This window comes from Triturus cristatus, chromosome 3_1 (genome assembly GCF_964204655.1).
Source record: "Triturus cristatus chromosome 3_1, aTriCri1.1, whole genome shotgun sequence".
Lineage (NCBI taxonomy): Eukaryota > Metazoa > Chordata > Amphibia > Caudata > Salamandridae > Triturus > Triturus cristatus.
Window position 1 is genome coordinate 315,906,807 of NC_140583.1, and position 17,585 is coordinate 315,924,391.

General features: G+C 46.1%; 1 protein-coding gene across 1 annotated transcript in view; it reads left to right on the forward strand.

The window, feature by feature from the left end:
- The window catches only part of SORD (sorbitol dehydrogenase), a 234,548-nt gene extending 217,296 nt beyond the window's left edge, over positions 1–17,252 (forward strand). Inside the window, exon 9 of the mRNA XM_085644015.1 lies at positions 16,233–17,252. Within this exon, the coding sequence (XP_085500141.1) occupies positions 16,233–16,398 (166 nt within the window). The 3' untranslated portion in view covers positions 16,399–17,252. The remainder of the gene's footprint in view (positions 1–16,232) is intronic.
- Positions 17,253–17,585: the final 333 nt, after the last annotated feature.

Sequence of the window (17,585 nt, forward strand, 5' to 3'; positions counted from 1 at the left end):
CGGTCAAGGTGTTGAAGCTGTGGTGGATGTCTGCGATCTTGCGGTGGAAGAAGGTGGCTAGGAAGTCGCAGTGGTCTTGCGACGGTTGGATGTCGTTGGAGCTGGAGCTGGGGTTGGCGAGTTCTTTCACGATGTTGAAGAGCTCTTTGCTGTTGTGCGCGTTGTTGTTGATGTGTTCCTTGAAGGAGGTCGTTTTTGCGGTTCGAATGAGTTGGTGGTGCTTGCGTCTGGCGTTCTTGAGGGCTGCGTGGTTGTCCGGTGTCTGTTCGTGGCGCCACTTCTTCTCGAGTCTTCGGCAAGTCTGCTTGAATGCCTGGAGGTCGGTGGTGAACCAGATGGCCTTCCTTTCGGTGCATCGGTTTGAGGGTTTCCTGATCGGGGCGAGAGCGTTGGCGCAGTCGTCGATCCAGTGCCTGAAGTTGCGGGCGGCTGTTTCGGTGTCGGTGTGGTCGGTTGGTGGGTCTCAGGCGAGGGTGGTGATTAGTTGGTCTTCGGTTACCTTGTTCCAGCTGCGGTGGGGGATTCGTTGCGGGTGGATGTGGGTGGTGTGTTTCTTGTAGGAGAAGTGGATGCAGCGGTCGCAGGTCCAGTGGAGTTCAGTAGTGTGGCTGAAGGTGACGTGGTTGCTGGAGGAGAAGATGGGGCCGAGCGTGTGTCCGGCGGAGTGGGTGGGTGTCATGACGAGCTGGTTGAGTCCGAGGTTGGCGAGGTTGTCGAGCAGGGTGGTGGAGTTGCTGTCGTTGGCGTTCTTGAGGTGGAAGTTCAGGTCACCGAGGAAGATGTAGTCTGTGGAGGGAAGGGCGTGCGTGCTGACTACATCGGCGAAGGAGTCGCTGAACAGTGGTCAGGGTCCGGGGGGTCTGTAGACGAGGGTTCCTCTGAGGGTCGATGTGGATCTGAAAGTGCAGGTGTTCTGCAGTGCTGAGGGTGTCTTTGGTGCTGGTTGAAATTCTGAGGGTGTTCCTGTGGACGATGGCGATTCCACCTCCTGGTTTTTTGGTGCGGTCCCTGGGGGTGATCTTGTAGCCGTCCGGGATGGCTATGGCAATGTCGGGTGCCGAGGAAGGTTCATCCAGGTCTCCGTCAGGAAGGCGACGTCCGGAGAGGATGAGTCGTGTAGGTCCCAGAGTTTGATGGCATGCTTGGGGATGGAGCGAGCGTTGAGAAGTATGCATCTGAGATGGTTGTGACCTGCCCTGGTGGGAGGGGCAGGACGTGCCGATGTTCGGTGGCTGGTGAAACTGCAGCTCCGGCAGGAAAAGGGTCCGTGCCTGAGCTTCGGTGTGGCCTGGAAGCAGGTGGATGATCGGCCGGCGTTGAGTTCGTGGAGGATGTTGGTGTCGTAGCGGCGTCGGGCGTCGTGGCTCTCACGGGGGCCAGGGGGTCTGATGCTGGGTGCGGTCCAGATGGGCTGTAAGAAGAGGAGGTGGGAGGGATGAGCAGCTGGGAGGCGGGTGCAGGGCTAATGAGCGAGCGAGGAGGGGACGGGGCCGCAGGGGACGCAGCGGTGGGAAGGAGAAGAAAGAGAGATAAAGGAGATTATAAAGAGAAGTACAAAGAAATACAAAGAATATAACCAAATACAGTGAAGGTGGAAATAAATACAGTGATAGTGAAAGAAAACGGATGACAGGCAAATGGGGAGAAAAATGAAGGCAGGGGACTGGCGTGAACTCGCGGCAGCAGCAAGGGCGGGAAACATGGACACAAACCGGTGGAGCTGTGCGGCGTGGGGAGCGAACTGCCTGGAACAGGGTCAAGGGTCGCTCTCTTCACCGCGCAGCAGCCGCCATTAAGAAGGGAAGGTGGGAGGGAGGAGCAGCTGGGAGGCAGGTGTGGGGCCAATGAGCGAGTGAGGGGGGCAGGGCCGCAGGGGACGTAGTGGAAGGAAGGGGAAGAAATAAGAGAGATAAAGGAGATAATAAAGAGAAATACAAAGAATATAACCAAATATAGTGAAGGTGGAAATAAATACAGTGATGGTGAAAGAAAACGGCTGGCAGGCAAATGGGGACTAAAACGAAGGCAGGGGACTGGTGCGAACACGCGGCAGCAGGGAGGGCGGGAACCACGGGCACAAACCGGTGGAGCTGTACGGCGTGGGGAGTGACCTACCTGGAACAGGGTCAAGGGTCGCTCTCTTTACCACGCAGCGGGCGCCATTAAGAAGGGGAGGTGGGAGGGAGAAGCAGCTGGAAAGCGGGTGCGGGGCCAGTGAGCGAGCGAGGGGGGAAGGCCGCAGGGGACGTAGTGGTGGGAAGGGGAAGAAATAAGAGAGATAAAGGAGATAATAAAGAGAAATACAAAGAATATAACCAAATACAGTGAAGGTGGAAATAAATACAGTGATAGTGAAATTAAACGTCTGACAGGCAAATGGAGAGAAAAACAAAGGCAGGGGACTGGCTCGAACTCACGGCAGTAGCGAGGGCGGGAACCACGGGCAAAAACCGGTGGAGCTGTGCGGCCTGGGGAGCAATCTGCCTGGAACAGGGTCAAGGGTAATGTAACACATTACATTTGTCAAAATGGTGCAAAATATTTGCCTGATATCTCAGTTTATCCCTTAAGAAAATTAGACACCACTGCCTCAAAATCCAGTTTTAAGAATACTTCATTGGCTTCTTTTAGAGGCATGACTTGATTTAAACTTATGTACCTCACTTATAAAGCCATCAGACATCAATATCAGGCATACCTAGTGTCATACCCTGTTCGTTGGGAGTGGGCGACCACGGGCAAACAGGGCCTCAGCTGTGGGGGCAGGGGTCGTTTGCCTCTGATGTCCTAATGTCATGCTGGCATGGCTCTGCAAACTGACCCAAGTACAACCTCTTCTGCACTTGACTCTTAGCGGTAGCGATGGCGAGCAGTCACCAGGGCCGGACTGACAGCCCATAGGAGCCCTGGCAAATTTAGTCAGACAGCCCCCATATGTTGTGTAGCAAACATGTGAGTCGGATCACTACAATGGAGGGGCTGGAGGGTGTGCGATTCTTTCCCAAGAAAATGTAGTAAAAATGGTGCAATCTACAACCTATGTTCTATTATATAATGAATAGTATTAGCTATTAAAGCATAGTAAATGATGACCTTACAGTGCACCAGGATACCAGAATTTTTATGGGGACCTTCTGTGATTCCTTCACTATCACCCTCAAACATACCCCTCATCTCTCCATAGACTCTCTCTCTCACATGTATTTAATTTGTTATATAGTGCCTCTCATACCTGTGTACTGTGTCGGAGCACTTTATATTACACACATGTAGAGACAATGTATATCTGTGCATAGAAAATTTTAGAAAAAGTTGACATAAGATAAAGGGAACTGGAAGGTGTGTAAGATAAACGTCATCCAACCTGGGGCCGTATTACAGAAGGTGCCCCAGGGGCGCAACGGACGATTGCGCCCGCTTTGGGCGCCCCTGGGGCACTTTGGTATTATAGAAGGCTGCACAGACGATTGTGCATCCCCTTCTGTAATACCTACAGCGCTGGCACACTTAATGTGCTAGTGCTACCTTCAGAGGGTGTTCCATCATTTGCATAGGGGCGTGCCCTATGTAAATGAGGGAATTCCTTTGACGCTGCGCCCGCGTCATATTACAGACAGTGGTGTAGAGTCAAAGAAGACCGCAGGGGGCGCACTGACTGTGCTATTTAAAAGGTGGTGCTCTGGCAGTGCACCCCCTGAGAGCAGCCCTCTGCAGGGGGTAAAGGGAGTCCCATGGACCCCCCTGACATGCACTTGCAGGCGGGTGCAGTCACTGACCGCAGCCACCTGCAAGGGGATCTCTACTCCCCTTTGAAAGTGCCTGCGGGTGCCGCCTGCACAGTGAAAACATGGAGCAGCTACTCCGTGCCTTCACATGAATGCGCTGCCCCCCGGGCAGCGCTTGTTCGCAGCTGCCCTGGGGGCAGCGCATTCACCATAATAGGGCACATTATCATTGTCTGTGCCTGGCGCATCATTTGAAAGGTGCGCCGGGCGCAAACAATGATAATGTGTAATACAGCCCCATGTAGGCATTTTTTAAGATTGCTTGGTCTAGAGAAGCACAAACTCAGGATTCAAAACGTAACACAGTGGTTAGGGTTGGCTTTACTAACAAAAATGTATTTCTACCTAAGTAAATCCTTTTCAGCAAGATTAGGTTGATAAAAGACTGGGAAAAACATGCCTTTCTAACCTGTACCACACAGATTTTTGATGGCAGTTTATAGCTCACTGTGCTAGATTACGATTGTAACTTAAGAACTGCCCAGTAACAAAAGGATCTCTGTGACAAAAGCAGTAGCCTTTGAGCTATGCATATAAAATAAGGTTCTGTGATCTATGTGGTACACGTTCTTTGCAGCAGGCATATTAACCCTCTGCGCTACCTTAGATGAGTCAAAACTGCCACTAGAGAAAGCTCAGATCTCTCTCCAGCAGGAAGATTAATCACCAGACACATCTTGACACTTTTATTGTTGCCTGAAACTTCTGGATAGGCAAGGGACTCTGCAGCAGGTGCTTTTAAAACGATAACATATTTCAAAACACAGGGAGTCTGGAAACTAAAGTGGGGGCTGAGTTTTATGCTGGATTGCTGATTTTGTTACCTGGCCTGATGTTGCAGCACTGCTGCAAAACCTCTACAGCCTCCAGGGGAAACGCCTGATGCCCACTACGGTCAGTTCTGCCCTGGCAGTTACAGGATTCTCAGGGAGGTAGTGTGATGTGCGCAAGCTTAGAATTCAGAAATCACGCTTCATCGCAAAAACTGATTGCTCAACCCAGAGCTTGATTTGAGTAAATAAAAGTACTTTAATGCACACTCAAAACGTAATTCTCCACAGAACTGGCTACAGAAACAATTACCACACTGGTGCTTGGGCCATTGCACTTTGTAAACTCGTACCCCCTCCCCCAGCCCAATTCCTGTGTGTCTTTCTTTTCAGTAATTCTAGACAGGTCCCCCCTTTTAGGATCCCGTACTTGTGGCCAGATATCAAGACTCAGGTGCAGATCACCCGATTTGTTTAGTTTATATCGCTCAGTTACTTTAGCGGTCTTATTGGGCTGCTGGGGCAGAGCTCACTGCAGTATGTAGCAGCTCCAAGAGTTAGCGACTGCACAGCATGTCTCCTCAGTACAGTGCACAAGTCTAGCTGCATGGTACACCTCTGGCGCAATCCCTCTTGGTTACAATTTCTTCAATGGAACAGCACAGTCCACGTCTCGCTCAACTTCCTCGATGCAGATACACAGTCTGCTTCAGGCACAACTTTTTTGATACAGTGGCACCAGCCAATTTGGATATAATGGTCTTAATGCAGCAGCACTGCCCACTTAGGGCAACATTGGTTGTTGTGGATCCTTTCCAGAACTGTTTGTAAAGAGAGACTGGGCCCACGCTTCTTGGAGCATGCAAAACGCCTTTCACAGTACTACTTTTCTGGTGGATCCACACCCCCTTCAGGAGTCAAGCTGCTTCTGACCCTACCGGGGCAGTCACACCTCCTGCAGGTTTGTCAGACTTCTTCCTTCTCTCTGCAGACAGGTTGAAGTATAGGCACTTTAGGTCAGAGGAACAGTTCCTTCCATTTGCCAAGACTTCAGGTGATGTCCCCTCACCACTGGGAAGATGGTTCTCAGGCAGACTCCAGCTTGGGTTGCACAGCAGTCTCTGAGTAGATTATGGAGCATTCCTTTCATTGGTCAAAGGAAACTTGGAACTGGAAAAACAAGTGGGTCAAGTGGCTTCCATTTTTATTCAGCAAAAGCAGACAGTAGACATGGATTGACGGCCCTTTCAGAACCGGTTTGTGGTAAGTCACCTTTCGAGTGTCTCCAGTTTGAAGCACCCACAACAGAAGCACAAAGACTTGTGAGATACCCACACCTAGCTATCAACATCATAAGCAGTGATGAGAGAAGAGACAAAAGGCTGGCCTCACCTTCAAAAAACAGAGATTGCGATGCCACACTTTACTTCCACAGTCTACCAACTAACAGTGTTACAGGAAGACTAATTAGCAGCCGTGCACAGATAAAGTGCTCATTTAATTCCCAAAAGATCCTTGTCCTCTCTGTCCCCACTCATTGGCTAGGTCTCCCCTCCAGGTTCAGTAATGTCAATAATCCCCTACCACTGTCTGCAAAAACAACCATGCCTTCATATTGTGCACGGGAACAGGCCTGCAGCTCAAAAAATGGAATCCTCAGACCTCTATTACTCTGGCTCACTCATACAGGCAATGCATGTGCTGTACTGGCCACCGTACACAAACACGCACCATAGACACTTGCCTGGTTAGTGCCAGGGTCTGGGTTAGCGCTTAGAAGTGGAACTTTGACCATTGACACATATAAAAAGGCATGGTCCTCATGCCAGCTCCCCCTGCAACAGTTCTCCTGTCCAGCTTGCCCACAGTCCACTACTCTCTGCTGCCTCAGGTTTGTGCCTCCTCTTCTCATTTTCCAACTTCTTTTCTGCATGCTTTCTGCTTGTTTTAATGTCCACTTCTGCCTTCTATTTTTGCCTCTTTCTCCTCGTTTGGCCCATTATTTTACCTCTTTCTGCTCATTTCTGACCTTTAGGTTTGCTCGTTCTGCTAGTTTCTGACCTTTATTTTTCCTATTTCTGCTCGTTTCTGACCTGGCTCTTCGATGGAGATGTCGCATCCACAACACCTGGATACCCCTATGGGGGACAGTACTGCGCCATACAAATGCTGATTGATTGGTCCAATGCTTAATTTGTAAAAAAATAAGTGCCGGGGACACCGTAAGGAGGCCATAGCCGGCTTGCACCACCCATTGCCAGTGATGTCTCGGCCAATGACAGTACTTAGAAAACTTTTAGCCATCACAGTGCTGCAAGTGTGACGATTCACAGTGTTCAAGGCCCCTCAGAGTTGTAAGAATGGCTTGGAAAGCAGGTATTTTTTTGTTTTAATGTCTATAACTAGAATGGAAAAGAGTTAAATCTGACTCTGCTACATGCAAATCTTTCTTTGGAGCTGCTCCCTCTTGGTGAAATTCAAACTTTATCTCATTTTGTGCAAATCTTGATACTCTACTATTTGGCTACTAACTAAGCCTATATTCTTGTGCTTGTCCCGCACATCTTGGCATATGAAGAATCCCAAATTCCCTTTTTCAGTATGCCTTTATATAATTCCAAACTTTCCCACCTGTAATTCTCAGTGCATTTTACTATATGCCATATTTTTAGTACTTATGATTATTTTTTTCTTTTGGTCTTTGTATTTTGTAGAGAACATATTCTTGTGGTTTGTTAATTGTAAAGTGCACTGGTAATAGTTGTGCTTTTATATATGTCATAAATGTGCTGATTACAATAGTTATCTGTTACTTGGATTTTGGGAATACCAAATCTGATGCCTGGTTTTCAAAGCTACCTCTTTAAAGCAGCCCCCTCAGGTTGTCCATATGCCTATCCTTTCCATTGTTCAAAGAGATCTTAAAAGCAAGAAGTCCCTTCGTTTGGAAACATTATTATAACATCATAAAACTTGACACTGACAAGACTCCGATGTCCACTCCTTGAGTGCGACAGAGTGTGTGCCATTGTAGACCCTGATACTGTTTCATTAATCTGTTTATTCAAATTTGCTTCCTCCTTCTCATCGCTTTTAGAAAAGCGTGCAATTTTTTTTTAGCAGTGTGATCCTCCAGGGTCTCTTTGGGTAACTAAGCTGTAAGTATGTTGGTTCATGATGTGTTAAATTTGAATCGAATAACCATTTTTCAGCTCAATCTAGTTAAAAGCCAGAGACAGCAAAGGCGATGAAACGTGTTTCTGTTAACTCTGTTTATCTGGGATTCAAGAGAGCACTGACTGGAAGATGACCCCAGATTTTAGACTGAGCTTAACGGTGTTTGGATGTCAGGTAATGGCAAGTTTCAGTGGGTGAGAAGTTACTGAATAGAGCTAATCGAGGCAGATCATCGTTGCCGCAGTGAGACCTAGAAGCCAGATCTCAGTTTTGGATCTGTTGAAGCTGAACTAGTTGAAGTTCATTCCCTTTTGAATGTGGGTGAGGCATTTCAAGGAAGAGTGGTTGTTTCCTGCATTCTTTGTTATCGTTGGCGTCATCATTGTACAAGTGATTCACTATGTTGTGTTTGATGATAGTTGGCAGGTATATTGAAGATCAGCACTAGGACTATACGAAAATACAACTGTGTAGCTGTATGTCATATTGGAAGTTTGATCTGTTGAGTGTAATTTGATAGGAAAGACTTAAACCATGGAAGAACACTCTCTGCATGTCAACAGCGGTGCATTAGGTGCATGAGGAGAATAGAATAGTTCTAAAGGCAGCAGAGGGGTATCAGAAGATCAATAGACCTTCCTGACTCATTAGGAAAGTTTCAGTACCCCAACGTTGTTGGCAGTCTGATTGAAAGTGGCTGAGGAGGGCAATGAGTTTAGGGTGAATGGAGAATTGCAAAGATGCTATAGTCGCAAGAATCTTTGTGAAAGTTGATTGGCCAAAGATCGGCTGTAGTAGGCCGAGGTTTCTAGATCAGTTGTTTTCCTAATTTGATAGTAGCAATAGCATGCTTAATATTCAGGGGAGCCTGCCATTAAGGAAGTTTAGATGATCCCTGTGATGCTCTGCCTGATGGCTGGTTGGAAACGTTATATTGTTTTTGCACGAAAAATTGTCAGTTCTCAGGGAGGGTGTGATCCCATCAAGGAACGGTAGAGCAGTGTGCACCATATTCCTGTTGAGATGCTTCAGTTTGGTGAGGGTACTCAAGAGTTTGCATTTCTTTTTTAATGGAGATCACATTTCACTTGCCCATTTAAACTCCCCTATTTTGAGTGCTTCCTGAGGTGCCTGATAAATTAAGATATTACGTCAAATAATGATTTGCTTCAAAAGCACTTAGATGCTCTCATAATGGTGCACGTATCTATGGTCATGAATAAAACACATTGTTTTTCCTAAATCTTTAAAGACCCTTCTACTTTTCTTTTTGAGTTGTTTTTTAGAGGAACCACTTATTATTACATTATTTACATGTATTGGAATCTCTTTTTAGCAGAGAGGCCACCAGTACAAGGACAGCGGTTGATACCTGGAAAATGTGAGCTAAAATGTGTTTAAGGGTGTAAAAACATTGTTTCAGAGAAGGACTATAGGCCGGCGTCGCCATCAATGCTATTGATGCTAGGTGCTCAGGAGTTTGGTACCCAGTGTGGTTTTGAACCATCTTTAAGGTAAATTTATCAGTTACGAAAAAGCGGATGAGAACAAGGTCTATCTTGATGATTCTGTAGTTTGGCCAAAAGTAGATTATTTGTTTCAAGGTGAAGATGCCAGTTGCAAGAGTCCTAAATTGTTCCTGCCTTCCACTGCTTCTTGTACAAAGGCATTTAAAGGTGAATCTACTCAGATTATGAAGTCACCCATGAGGAAACAGTGCATCGATGAGAACATCATGAATTATGAATAATATGAAGATCAGCAGGGAATAATTTGTCCTGATCCACAGCTACTATAAATTACCATAAGCAAAAGGACAGGGAGGCCTGTACTATTACTGTTACTTACAAGTGACTGCTAAAATATATTTTAAATATTTAATAACATCCTGATGACAGCCTTCTGAGTTGCCAGTCAGATCAGGTCAGTAAGAGCTGCTCTGGGAGACATAGCCATGCCTATTTAAGGGTTACAAATGTGACTAAGCCCCCACAGCAGCAGAAAGATCCCCTCACAGCTAATAAGTGTCTCAGCTGTGGTGTTCTTCTGTGAGCAAAAATATCTAATTTCACTTCTTCAATTGTGCCATTTGGCTTGCCGCGTATGATGTGCTGGGTGGTTCACGGGAAACGGCCACTACAACGTGGCCGTTTCCACGCATAACCATAACCACGCATACATTACAACGCATGCGTGGTTACAACGAATAGCCTTTACCACGCATACCTTTACTACGAGATACGTAGTAAAGGCATTTGTGCTTAAGGTTAAAAAAAGCGGGTTTAAAAAAGGGGACTTGGGGGGTGGGGGGGAAGAAACTCACCTGATATTGTCGTTTTCAGAATCTGAAGAAAAAAGATGTGGAGGCAATCGGCATCGTTAGAGGAAACGTAAAGACACTTCTGCTTCCTCTTTACGACGTGAAACGCAAATCGGAAGTGATTGAAGTGGAGAGGATGTGGAGAGGTAAGGGGGAATGAGGGGGTGGTGTCGCACAGGGGTAAATTATAAGGATTCATTTTTAGGGTTAATTAGTAGTGATCGGAGATATCCTTTAACATGAAAATGCCATTAACATGCATAGTTTAACAACGAAAATCGTTGTAAAAGTGTGCGTGTTAAAGGCATTTTCGTGGTAAAGGATATGCGTGGAGAAGGCATTCACGTTGTAACGCATGTGTGGTAAAGGCATGCGTTGCAACAGAATGCGTAGTAATGTCATACAACCGTGATTCACTAATAACTCTATACGCATGACAGTATTTCTTCTATTTTTTGTGTGAGTCTACACTCATGACAGTATGTCTTCTCTATGTAGTTTAAATGGCTTTATTCTGTAGGATTCGTCTTGGGGCATGCATTTCCTGTCTCAGCCTGCTCCAATACTGTCTCTCTTCATGTGGTGGTTGGTGTACAGAGCGAAGTGTAGTGAAGGTGCAGGAGTTTGTGTCCTGGACATCGGGAATTTCCAACACTCATTCCAACCTGTCTCCAGGCTGTAAGTAGTAGGTATTGTTACGATGCTGTTGCACAGGAGCAACACTAAGTACTACATCAATGTATTTAGTCTGTCCCTCGTTTTCGGTCTTCAGAATCTGAGCTCATTTATCTCTCCAACATCTCTTCATCCGTCCATGCAACTCTCACCCAGTCATCATCCCTGCACTCATCTATACATTGATCCACCCATTGAGACATTTTCATAAGCAACTCATCAATTCTGAAAAACACGCTCAATCTTGCCAATCAGTAATGAAACACTTTGTTATTCAAAAAGACATACCCGTTGGCTTTGTCAATGCTTGTAACCCCAATCCCTAGGAATGCCATTTGCTGGTAGTAAGATCGAAACAGTTGATTTTGATCCTCTGGGGTTTCTAGTCAGTATTCTTCCTTGGTGACTCCTTGGTCAGGAAATGCTGTAAATGTGCATTGTACTTAAATGTTCGCACCCTGCAGGGAGTAACCGCGATCGCAGCGCGGGTGACTTTCCTTGCAGTTCTCGTCTGCTTTGGAAGCCTCGGGGATTGCGCCCTGCTGGGGTATTGTGTGCTTTTCACGGGCACGATGTGTTCACCTTGCACTTTAAACAGAACCTAAAAATCGCTATTGATGCTGCCGTCAAATTTCTCTGTGAAGTATGCGGTCAATATTTTTGCTAACTACAAATCATTGAACTTACAAAAAATGCGATTACGTGTTCTTTGTGTGACCTACTGTTATCATTTCCACTTTTTTTATTGACTACCATTGAGAGAATGTTGCATGATATTGGGGTATTGCGTGCCGCAAGATTTCCTCCATCAGAGGTTAATATTTAATCCTACAGTTCCGATGTTGTTTAGTCAGTGATGCAACGTCATGGATGTATTGACGTGGAGCTGACTCAGAGCGCTCCTTAGTTGTTTGTATTAAGTGTGTCTGGACTCTGCAGAAGGGAGCGCTCGGCTCCTGACCGCGGGGCACCGATGGGACTGTGGACTCCGTGCCGCGCGGAGCGTAGGCAGGCTGCAGTGTCGCGCGCATCTGCCCGGTCCTTTCCTCTTGAGTTCCAGTGACTCCTGCCGCCATACGTGTCCTACTGTAGAGTCATCCTGGGAATGACGCTGTCACCTTGCTTTCTCTTTCTCTTTTACATTTTCTCCTCTTAAGCTATCCATTGGTCCCTCCGTTGGCCCGTCTCTAGCTCTCACTCTGCCTACAGCTGCGTGTGATGGTTCTCGCCATATGTTTCGTTCCTAGGATGTATTCATAGGCTGTGTTATGCCTGCATGTTAGCGTTTGCATGTGTAAAATTCCATACGTTTTTTGCCATTGCACTGCAAAAACAGAAACAACCATTACATTAAAATACATATGTAGAGATGGGGGACAGCCGCATCCCAGCAGTAGCATTTGAACATGCTAGGTGCCTCCTAACACGATTTATTCCCGGTGGTCCCTGGTCAGAACAGTATACCTGAGAAGGAGCCCCCTCTATAGTGCGGATCTTCTCTTGGCTTGCATTGACCGACAGCGCAGGTGCCACCCGTTGGTCATAGGTTTCCAATGGGGAAACCAGCTAAAGCCTTGCCCACCTCTCAGCAGGGCAGTGGCACCGCCAGCCCCTAAATGACTTCCCACAGGTGATACTGGAACTAACACCGTTTTCTTCTTGATGGACTTGAAGAGGTGGAAAAGCACCATAGCCACAGCACATTACACTGACCATTCATTTCTTTCTTGGCTGCCAGGCACTACTGTATAGTTGTCTCTGTACCAGTCCTGGCATGGCAATGCTTTTTGGCCATATCCACCGGTACACGCCTCTAAACCCCCCCCCCCGTACATTACAGAAGAGACAACAGTGTTCGACATTACCCACATATCTCCACTGGCAGTCATTCACCTCAAGACGCACCTTTCTTTGTGAACTCCACCTCTTGAGAAGCATATTGTCCCTTTCACCCTCTTCCATGCTGGAGCCCTCAGCCACTGCCATATCTGCAAGTTCACTCCCAGCCAGCCTTCCCCAACAACTGCACGGAGTCCATGCCTTCAGGCTGGTCTCGTGTGTTCACTGCAACAGTACCTGCCCCACCGACTGTCACAGTCAACAGCTTGTGCAGGGTAGCTACCAGACACACCGTGCCCGGCCTACTGGGTGCCCAGAGCTCCCAATTTGATCTGTATGTTCCGAGCTGAAAAGTGGTCGCTATATCCATCCGTCCATATTTAGCAGCAATATTCACTGTTCAATCGGGTACGATAAATGGCTTGAAGACAATGCTGCTTCAAATGACCTTATCTCAAACTGCGAATTACATTTTCCCATGCCCCCCAAATATTCCACAACAAGTGCTTTATAAGTGTCTAAGTGCAGTCCTCCCACATGTTCCGGCTGCACCCTCCAGCATCACCCAGATGGCTCCTAGCACCAAACTATGCACCAAATAAGATTTATGTTTTTGCATGATCGAATACACTTCAGTGCAGTTCTCGTGCTCAGTAATATCATGTGTAGATTCCCTTTCGGCCACCAGAGGTAGCGAATTAAACGGAACATCTCTTATACCTTCTGGGGGTAGTTCCTAAAAGTCATGGAATTGATTTGTGTGAAAGCGAGGCCCTTAAGAGGTCAGTCTCTGTTTCTTCTTTCAGTGCCTTTTTCAGTTTCTTACGTTCAGTAAAGACAGGTGTTTGGCCCACCTCCCCATCATAGAACCTCAGTGTGGTATCCTGAAACCCTGTTTGAATCCCTGCCAACCGTGCTGCTTGCTAGCAGTAAGGGTGGCATGCTGGGAAACCGTCCACCATGCCAGTCTAAACAGAAGTAAAAGCCATTTACTCTGGGCTCCAATGAATGTACCTCCACTCTTCATCAACTAGTTACAGGACTGACCTACTGGGTACTTCCCTCCATAATCTGAGCATTCATGCTGAAATGTACACACTGGTCCTGTTGTTGAATAAACATGCTTTGATGTTAGGATTAGGTATAATAGACTCGTAATAAGGTGGACGGGATATCCATCATATTTGTGATTGCGTACCCGTCTTCCAAACTCCAAATCGGGCTCAGTACCTCCCCCCTTCACACAGCACCCTTACATACTCACTTGGGTGGTACTGCCTACTATTCTCCCTCTCCACCAACATTTGACCTATGAGCCCTGCAGGCTTGGGATCCCTGAATTCCTTCTCAGAAGGGCCCTGCGTCTGACTCCACGCCTTACGATTATACCTGTTGTAAGTATATTGCCAAGCATTGTCCTCTCTATATGTCTGGGTTTCGCAGGGGTTTTAAACGTTCTCTCTCCTCCCTACATTGTCCTTTTTGAGCTCTGCCTGCCATGTCAGACTCATCTGTCGCACTTAAGAAAATGTTGGGTGGTGACATCTGCCTTTCCTGCAAGGGTAGGTTGCACTGCACATCTGATGTTTACTTTTCCACTCATGGGCCTTGTTGGAATAATAAAGGAGTGCATTCCTTTTCAGCTGAATATGAATGTGTATTTGCCTCATCATTACCTTGGTCCTCGCCCACAATCTGTTATGAATGCCAAGTGCTGGGACATAAGTTGCAAGGGTACAGACTGAAGTGCAGGTCCAGGTGAGCTTGGAATAGAGTTAGTCACATCAGACCAGTCCTTCTGCAATGCCACTGGGGGCAAAGCCAGTTGAAAAAGAGGGCAAAGCCAGTTGAAAACGAGGCTCACCTCTCAGTCCACATGCAATTGTCACCCATAAGGCATTTAGGTTAACTGTAAAACAAGACCCATCACTTTCACCCCTCAAAAGCAGAATAGCTGGGGCAGATATGATCACATGGCCAGTTTGCGTCTCTTAATGGCCGTTAAGGCTGGATCAGAGCTGACCATATGCCAGGTGTATGATTCAGAAATGACAGACCGCCAGGTGCCCAGTCAGTGACATATGACCCAGTACCTTCAAAAAGCTGTTAGATATGGGATAGAGCCCGTCGGGACAAAGCCTCTAAATGGCTGGTCATAATGAGACACAATTAATCTTCTCATGTCTGATCCTGTTAGACTGTAGTGGGTCTTGGAAAAGCCAACCTCATATTAGACCAATGTCTCTAGAGTGTAAGTTGTGCTGAGGCAAGGAGTCAGCAACGTCCGGAAAATGCTTCTAGCCAAGTGTTTGACAGCCTGTGACTCTGAGAGGCCAAAACGTCTGGCATGTATTAAGTCACAAACCAAGGTGGTGTCAAAGAAGTTATATTCAAGATTGGTAAGATCCAGGAATACACCAGCCTGATGCCTCTTTGAGGTCGATAGGGTATGGGCACTTATACCTTTGTCCTTATTCTTTATTTTTGTCACTGTTTACACCAACCACGCTTATTCCCCTACGTTTCTCCTTTGCTTAGCTTGTGCTTAATCAGACGAGACACCAAGAGTCTCCTGCACCCTTTGTGTCATCCCCTTGTCCGCGTCCTGTTTTTTTACTTCCATGATTTTTCTACATACCCTTCCATACTCCTCCTTCCAGTCCCCTCACCTCCTGTCCCCCTCATGGTGTTCTGTGTGTGACCACCACCTTTTCCCACATCTATTTCACATTTCCACTTTGCTCCTCCATTTGCCATTGCATGGAATGTGTGACGCCTTGATCCAGCTCTGGCCCATTGGCCAACAGCACTCTACTTTCTCGGATTTGTGGACCTTTATAATCACAAGTATGAGTTAAAAACCCCTTCTTATAACTGTTGGATATTAGACAAGACTGGCTCAACTCACATATGGCAGTGGGCCACTGGGCCGCTATTGTGTCAGTGAAATCTGCATGATGTATTTGAAAGTCCTCTATTGAAGGTTGTTGACAAAGCATTAGTTGTGGCATTTTTGCACCCTCCTTAGCTCCATCAAAGTTTTAGTTAGGGTGTTCGGTGGCTTTCATTCCGCTTCTGCGAATTAGGTACCAAATCGCTCACTTTAACTGAAAGGGTCACAAGGCGACAGGGAGGTGATTTGAGATTATCTCACCTATCCATGCATAGCTATGCAAACTCATCATTCCATGCTGCATTTATTTTGGTCACTACACACCTTACCAACACTACAACCCTAGATTTAAGGTGATACTATTTCAGGTAAGTAAGCCTTTTGTATCCCAGTATGCCCATCAGGTAATACTCTGCTTTCTGTTTATATTTCATATCGTTACAGACATAGAACACAGGTTTACGCTTGACTTTTCCAAATTGTAGCTGCTCTTTGTACGGTAACCAGCCAAAGCATTCAAGGTAGCCAGACCTAATTTAGCAATGGCTCCAATCTCTATTCTAACCTCTGTTTGACAGCACTGCATAATTGCCTAGGATTGCTTGTGCCAATATATCTCTTACCTAAATGATGTACTTTGTTATGGTGGAATCCAGTGCACCCTGTATTATATTGTGCCTTTTTTGTGCGCCTGATGTATTGATTATTCATCATGTTTAGCTTCTGACTTGCTCAAATTTTATTTTTATTTATAAATATTGTTTGTTTTTTAGATGGCCCATGGCAATCTCTATGCTCTCCTCAGGAAGGGTGAACGTAGCTCCCTTGGTGACCCACCGTTTCCCTCTTGAGCAAGCCCTTGAGGCCTTTGAGACGACCCGGAAAGGCTTGGGGGTAAAGGTTATGCTGAAATGTGACCAGAGTGACCAGAATCCTTGACAGCATTTACAAGTTCGCCAAGATTATGCATCTGTGTTCATATGTGCCACCATCTTGGAGGAGCACAAGAAAGAAAAATTAAAAATCCAATTAAGCTTTATAATTATTATCCTTTATCAATTTCACCAGAAAAAAAACTATCTTTGATTTTTGCAATCCTTTCAACGGCCTGTTGACTCCAGGCAGAATTTTAGTGAAACGGAAACCCAGCCATCCATGTGAACCAGTGATGTTAGCTGCACACGCGCATCTATTCAAGGCCATCAGATTTCAGCGGAGGAAGAAACTTGGCAGTCCAAGAAAAGCGTAGGATAAGGTCCTCGAAATGTAACCATAGGAGTCACAGTAGACTCTGTAAAACCTGTAGTGGTCTGTGTAGTTTCTATTTTTAAAGTACCTTCTGCCGTTAACGGATTGTAAAATAATGTCTTATCTTAAATTGTTCTCTCTGTACAACTTTACTGAATCAACGCTGTTATGATTACAATCATACTAATTAAATTGATGCATCTAGAACCATCCTCCTATTACATTTTGGAAGGTGATAAAACCCCTAATTGCGAATTGGTTTTGTTTCTCACAAAGTAGCTGATTGCAGACTGACTAAAGCAAGTAATCTGAAATGGATTTGTGTTCTTTATGATTTGGGCTCAAGTGGAAGCGAGAAGGAATAGGGGGAGATCTGGAATGTACAACCTTTTTCAGTGTTGCTATATGCTCCTTTGGAGTCTTCAAACAGGATCTGTGATAATGGTGAATGGAAAAACGAAGAAATACATTTATGAAGTGACTGGAAGACCCAGTTAGAAAGAAAAATGAATTTTACAATATCTTAATAAATAACAAAAAACAAATATGAATCTGTGGCAGTCAATTGAGTGTGTGGTTGCATTTGGTGTCAAAGCAGCGAAGAGATCGAGAAGGATTAGGGCAGCTGATTCTCCTCTGTCGAGTAGGGTGCGTATGTCATCTGTCGCAACGATCAGGGCTGTCTTGGTGCTGAGATTGGCTCAGAATCCTGATTGGGAGGAGTCTAGAAGGTTGTTTCTCTCCAGGTGTTCAGTGAGTTAAAGGTTGATGGCATTCTCCAGGACTTTGGTAAGAAACGGGAGCAGCGAGATGGGGTGATAGTTCTGGAGATTGTTCGGGACTGCGCAAGATTTCTTCAGGAGGGGTCGGACCTCTGC